General features: G+C 39.4%; 1 protein-coding gene across 1 annotated transcript; it reads right to left on the bottom strand.

The window, feature by feature from the left end:
* Positions 1-1,764: 1,764 nt before the first annotated feature.
* On the bottom strand, positions 1,765-2,977 carry LOC141767095 (nuclear factor 7, brain-like). The gene has a single exon (XM_074634339.1). It carries the CDS (start codon positions 2,847-2,849, stop codon positions 1,776-1,778), a length of 1,074 nt encoding a protein of 357 aa, XP_074490440.1. The 5' UTR covers positions 2,850-2,977; the 3' UTR covers positions 1,765-1,775.
* Between the last annotated feature and the right edge of the window lie 4,087 nt (positions 2,978-7,064).

Genomic DNA, 7,064 nt, shown 5'->3' with positions numbered 1-7,064 from the left:
TTTTATTGACATAAAAAGACAAAACATTTGGGTCCAAATATACAAAACAAAGAAAAAATATAATATACACAATAAACTCATTACTAAAAATAAAGAAATTTACATTTCACATGTTTGTGAAATCATTCTGTGACTAAAATGTGGTGTAATCTGTAAAACGTGCAACATCCTAAACTAAAGTCTATCGAATATGGAAATCAGGAAATATTTTCACTCACAAACCACAAAGTGTTTGGACGGACTTCCCCTTTCTTTCAAACTGTATCAGTTCACAGGAATTTCGCATGAAAATCAAATTACTTGATTTGAAATTTAGTGTTGCCTAAACTTTTACATTGTTGTGGTGTTTCCTACGACGGTCCATTGTACGTAAAATTAATTATTACAGAGCCTGGTGAGGGGGGTAATATTCTGAGATTAAAGTCATAATTATATGAGAAAAAAACGTTTAATATTCTCTGAGATTAAAGTGGTAAATTTATAAGGAAAGAAAATCTGAAATTATCTGAAATTCTAAAGTCACAAATTTATGATAAAAAAAAAATCTGAAAAGTGTGTGTTTTTTGTGTCGAGGAACCACATCGCCTCACTTTGCAAGGTTGGATCAACATCATTACACCACAGACGCAGCCGCTTGCCGTGTATTACTGTATGCCTGCAGTGGATGACATCATCAAATTATACTTTCTAATCGGATTTTAGCCCAGAATCACCAGATTATCATCAGCATCCAGACATTGAAGATACATTGAAGCTGTGAATTGGGCCTGTTGAGAAGAAAACAAGATACTGATTTGGATGAGTAAAGCCATGTTCCATACTGATGAGGTTGATTCAGCCTTGCAAAATGAAGAGATGTGGTTCCTTGGCAAAGAAAAAAAACTTTTTTCCTGATTTTTTTTCTCGTAAATTTGAGACTTTAATCTCAAAGATTATTCAAATTTTTATCTCGTAAATAAAAGATGTGAATACTTCTTCCACCACTGAGAAAAAACAGCCTAAAGTACTTCCTTGGTCTGTATCCGGAAGCAGAGAAAGCAAAGTGTTATGTAATGACCCCGACCTGCCTCAAAGTCCTCGTCTGTGATCAAAGCCTGAGAGCAACAATAAAGCCTCATAACACTGGCACATCCAGCAGCTCGGGGTGGGTCAGAGCGAGTATCTGACTGAATTATGGGCCTTTGATTTCAGAAGAAGAAGAAGAAGACGATGAAGAAGAGGTGATTTGCACTCAGTATCAAAGCATTCTTTTTGGGACTTTATGAATTTTAGGGAGAGCTTAAAGACTGCTTTGTTGGTTCTGATGGAGAAAATTAGTATTTTCTGTCAGCTCAGTGTGTGTGTGTGTACTTGTACATCTATTTATGTGCGAAATAATTTGCGTTTTAGACCTTGACAGTGAGGACATTTTTGGAAAGTGAGGACGCTTTGGCCGGTCCTCTTTCAAAAGCCTGTTTGAGGGTTCAGACTTGGGGACATATCACGCTCATTTTCAGGCTCATACTTGTATTTGGGGTTTTTACTAGGACTGTCAGTCGATTAAAATATTTAATCCCGATTAATCGCAAATGAATTGCACATATTTTATCTGTTCAAATGTACCTTCACATCTTTGACTCTATATTAAACATTTTTACATGTTTCTTACTATTTCTTGTTCTACTGTAGATGTCATCCACATCACCATGGCAACCAACATCATCATCAGGACAACATAGTCATATATTCGTCAAAGACTCAGAGATTAAACTCCAGCATGTTGTTGTCATCACCTTCTATTTCTGTTGTCCTACAGTCACAGAGACCTTCACTGGTAAAACCTTCAGTTCAGTCACAGTGGCAATGTATGGAAACATCCTGTCAGTGAAAGTGTGTGTGTAGGTGTGTATGTGTGTGTTAGTATCAGGATCAGAGAACGACAGCTTTCCTTTGTTCCAGTCCAGATTCACTCTGATCCCCTGGAGCTTCTTATGCACTACGAGAACAGTGGATATACCTGATGGGAAGAATGTGCCGTATTTACCATTATAGAACCATATTGTCCATAATCCAGACCGTATGACTCCCTTCCTCTGGACAGACTCTGCTAACACACCCAGTCCCCAGTCTGTACTGTCTCCAACCTGGACGTCCCAGCTGTGAGTCCCTGAGTTAAAGCCCTCAGAGCCCAGGACAGAGTAGTCACCATCAATCCTCCCTGGATTATCAGGAAGCTGCTGTCTCTCTCCTGTTCCCACACTGGTCAGATCTTCAGACAGGATGAGTTTTGTACCAGCAGTGTTTGGGTCCAGAATCACAGGAGTGTAGGAGACCATGTCCTTCATCTTGTTCCAGATGTTGAAGGTCAGGTTGCCCAGATGTTTGGCCTGGTCTATCAGAGCTCCTGAGAGCAGCTGTGGATCCTCCAGCAGTGGGCGCTGCTGGACTCTTTCCACTGCAGCCTTGTAGTTGAGCAGGAATGAGACGTCTTCAGCTCTCAGCTCGTCCTCTGTGGCTCTGACTGTGTCTGAAAGAGCTGCTATCTCTCTGCTCACAGCCTCCATCTTCTCCTTCATCATCTGACTCTTCTGCTCCTCTTCCTCCCTCAGTGCAGACATCCTGGCCTCCTCTTCCTCTTCTAGAAACTGGTGAAGCTTCTTAAACTGCTCCTTAATATGCCTCTCTGTGTGTCGGGCCTGGACCTTCATGTGTTCTGCTGTTTGATCAAACTTCACTTTAACTTCTTCAAAAACCTTTAACTTCTCCTTTAAGGGCTCCAGAGTTTCCTGAAGTTCCTTCTTGTGTTGTTGTGCAGCTTCATCGATGGGTCTGATTATGTGGTTGGTGTGTTTTTCTGAATCTCTGCACATGTGACACACCGGCTGCTGATGGTCCAGACAGAAGAGTCTGAGTTTCTCAGAGTGCAGACTGCAGAGAGCCTCTGAAGATCTCTGATCTCTCTCCTGTAACAAACTCTCACACAGGTTCTTTAAAGCCAAGTTAGGAAGTAGGAAACTCTTTGATCGTCTTCTCTTACAAAGTGGACACTCTTGGACGTGTTTCTCTGTCCACCAGCTCTGCAGACAGACTTTACAGAAGCTGTGGCTACATGACAGGATGGCACCAAATATCTGGAACAAGCTCCCAGAAACCTGCAGGACCAACTCCAACTCTGAGTTCTTTTAAATCAAAGCTTAAAACTTTCCTGTTTGCTGCTGCCCTTTATTAAACCAGATAATGATCTTATATACTGCACTAGAGCTTTTACTCTTGTGTGTTGTTACTCTATTTTAGCTTCTATTCTAGCTTTTATTTTTATCTTGTTTTTATTTTCTAATCTTTAATGTTTTCATAACTGTTTTAATTATGTCTTAATGTTCTTTTGCACTTTGTCGCAATGTTCTTGAATGTTTATCTAAAGCACTTTGAATTAGCCCTGTTGCTGAAATGTGCTATACAAATAAAGCTGCCTTGCCTTGCCTGAAATATATCATAACAATAGCTGCCTTTAGGTAACCCAGCATAACACTTTAGCATAACAAACTTAGCAGCCACCTAGATAAAAAGGAACATCCTTCAGTTTATCATTACATAACATAAGAGGAGGACGGTCTGCAGGACAGATAATAATGCACAGAGTGCACTTTCATAGACTAAGCTACTGGAGTTACCCTGCACTATACTCATATTTAACAGTCTCTTCTGCACTATATTCATTTTTTTAATAGTCATGTATCACAGCTGTTACCCTGCACTATATTCAGTTTTAACAGTTTTCTTCATCTCCTTGTATTTTTATATCTGGTATATATTTTTTTGTACTTTGTACTACTAACTTTTTTACTAACATGTTTTGCACTATGGAACTGTGATGCTGGAAACTTGAATTTCCTTCAGGATCAATAAAGTTGATCCATCCATCCATCTATCTATCTATCTATCTATCCATCTATCCATCCATCCATCCATCTATCTGGACAGGAAGTAACTAGTAACTAAAAGCTGTCAGATAAATGTAGTGGAGTAAAAAGTCAATCTGGTTACAAACAAGGAGGTTGTAAAGACAGAAGTCCAGCAGCATGACTGTAAAGCTACATGAGCTACACATTGTTCTCTTTAGACACTAAACACCTGACAGGTAAACCCACACACGAGCCGGAGTTTAATGCTACCAGACGTCTCGTGTTGTGGGGGATGATTATTAATATGTTAATATTGAATTAGAGCTAAATATGTAGTGGTTTAAACATCTTCATGAGGCTGAACAGAGACTAAGAGCTCACCCCTCAGAGACAGACAGAAACACGGTTTCCGGAAACCGTGTTTCCGTGTCGGTTAATCTGTCGGATATCTGTCAAACTAACCGGTTGCTCTTCATCACTGAAGTCTTGTCTGTTGTAAAACAGAAACATTTTGTTTTGCTAACCTTCAGCTAACCTAGCTTCCTCCTCTTTCTTTCCCTCATCTTCCGTCTTCCTCTCCCTCATGTTCTTCCTCCTCCGTCTTCCTCTTTCTCTCCCTCCTCCTCTCCCATTATATATACCATCCAACCATTCACGCCTACGGGCAATTTAGAGTCCACAATTAACCTAACCTGCATGTCTTTGGACTGTGGGAAGAAACCGGAGTACCAAACTCCACACAGAAGGGTCCCAAGCCGGATTCGAACCTGCAACCCTCTAGCTGTGAGGCGCCAGTGCTAACCACTGCACCACCGTGTAGCCCTATTTATATGTACCATCTAATTTATCTTTTATAGTTTCTATTTCTATTCTAATTTTTATTTTTATTTACTTTTAAATATTTATCTATTTTTACCTTTCTCTATTTATCTGTATTTATTTCTGTCTTTGTGCCGCTGCAACACCTGAATTTCTCCACTGGGGATCAATCGTCTTATGATAATCATCTCTTATCTTATCTTACCAACACTGCCAATCTTTTCATGTTAATTGTTATCGAAGATTCTTCAGTGAAAAAAACAAACATATAAAAAATATAATTCGTTTCAATGATAGGTTTATTTAGGATAGGATCGGATAGGATCTTTAAAGATGTCGTGGCAGACAGAACAGCAGAAATCATCCTCTAATCTGGAAGCCATTTAGTCTGAGGGTGAAGCTGAAAACACAGCAGGCAGACGGCTCAGCCACTCCCTGCTCCCTGAAAGTTACTTTGAGTCTTTGTTTTTGTAAAACTCTGGTTCAGTTTGTGGATTCAGCAGCTGGTTGAAGTGGTAGTATTCCCAGTATTCCCTCCTGTAGATGTCCTCTCTCAGTAGAAATGGTGGTTTTGGTCTAAAGGTCAATCTTACTGTCCGTCTCTTAGTGTGTGTGTGTTGACAGATTAACAGAATAACAACCTGTTTCCTGGTGTGTCTCAGGTGAGTCAGATGATGGGCGTAGCTTCATCATAACAGTTTGTGAGGTTGAGTTTCAATCCAAACTGCTTAAAGGCACAGTTAAACATGTCAAAGTTCACCAAAGCTGAACTCCACTCACTCCTTGACTGTATGAGCTGTAAAACAGCCAGTAGTAACAAAGAATAAGAAGAATCAATAAATAATCCAATATGAACGTGAGTGTGTCTGTAGATTTGCATTTACAATGTTAAAACGTTTTGAATCAGTGGTTATATTGATGTTCTTCTTCTTTCTTCAATAATAACTGTTTTAATTAAGGATGTCAATCGATTAAAATAGTTAATTGTGATTAATCGCAAATGAATCGCACATTTTTTATCTGTTCAAAATGTACCTTAAAGGGAGATTTGTCAAGTATTTAATACTCTTAACTACATGGGAGTGGACAAATATGCTGATTAATGCAAATGTATGTATATATTTATTATTATAAATCAATTAACAACACAAAACAATGACAGATATTGTCCAGAAACCCTCACAGGTACTGCATTTAGCATAAAGAATATGCTCAAATCATAACATGGCAAACTGCAGCCCAACAGACAACAACAGCTGTCAGTGTGTCAGTGTGCTGACTTGACTATGACTTGCCCCAAACTGCATGTGATTATCATAAAGTGGGCATGTCTGTAAAGGGGAGACTCGTGGGTACCCATAAAACCCATTTTCATTCACATATCTGGAGGTCAGAGGTCAAGGAACCCTTTTGAAAATGACCATGTCAGTTTTTCCTCGCCAAAGTTTAACATAAGTTTGGAACGTTATTTAACCTCCTTCGTGACAAGCTGGTATGACATGATTGGTACTGATGGACTCATTAGGTTTTTTTAATTTCATATGATACCAGTATCTTCAGTCTAGCTTTAAAACTGTTCCCGATACAACCTTAAAAATCGCAAGTTGCGTTAATGCGCTAAAGAAATTAGTGGCATTAAAACAAATTTGCTTTAACGTGTTCTTATCACGTTCATCTTTATCGCAGCAACATTTCCCAAACACCCGTCAGTCATCGATACTAAATGTATAAACCCAGGCAGAGAGAAACAGGACACATGGAGGCTGTTTGTTTAGTGTCAGCATCGGACTGACCAAATTAAGCTATATCAGTGAGTTTCCACATGTAGGTTCCTGTGAGACATGAACGTCTGAGTCTGAGCCAGAACCCTCACTGAATACCACCCACGGCAGGTGCTGTAATGGCTCAGTTCACCAAGGTTTGGACTGAGAAGAAGCATGACTCACAAGCTGAACAAATGGATGAAAAACAAAGTTTACGTTGCCAAACTAAAAACGCAGTCGGAGGTCATTAACAGGCAGGAAATCAAAACAAGTCTGACGGCCAGAGGTGGAAATGTGCTGCTATATATACCCAGGGATTGATTAGGGAATGGGAAGGAGGTGCACAGGTGAGTGTGGGGATTAGGTGACGGATTGGGGATCGGCAGGATCTGAAATGACAGGTGAGTGTGTAGTTATTTTACTTCAGTAATACTACAGTGTAGAAATACTCTGTTACAAGTAAAAGTTCTGCATTCAACATTTTAATCACACATTTTTGATTTTTTTATATACATATATATATATATATATATACTGGCTGTCAAAGTTAACGCAAATTCGTTTTAACGCCACTAATTTCTTTAACACATTAACGCAACTT

The sequence above is a fragment of the Sebastes fasciatus genome, chromosome 4, assembly GCF_043250625.1.
Source record: "Sebastes fasciatus isolate fSebFas1 chromosome 4, fSebFas1.pri, whole genome shotgun sequence".
NCBI lineage: Eukaryota > Metazoa > Chordata > Actinopteri > Perciformes > Sebastidae > Sebastes > Sebastes fasciatus.
The sequence above is the reverse complement of the archived record's forward strand: the minus strand, read 5'-3'. Positions and strand labels throughout refer to the sequence as shown.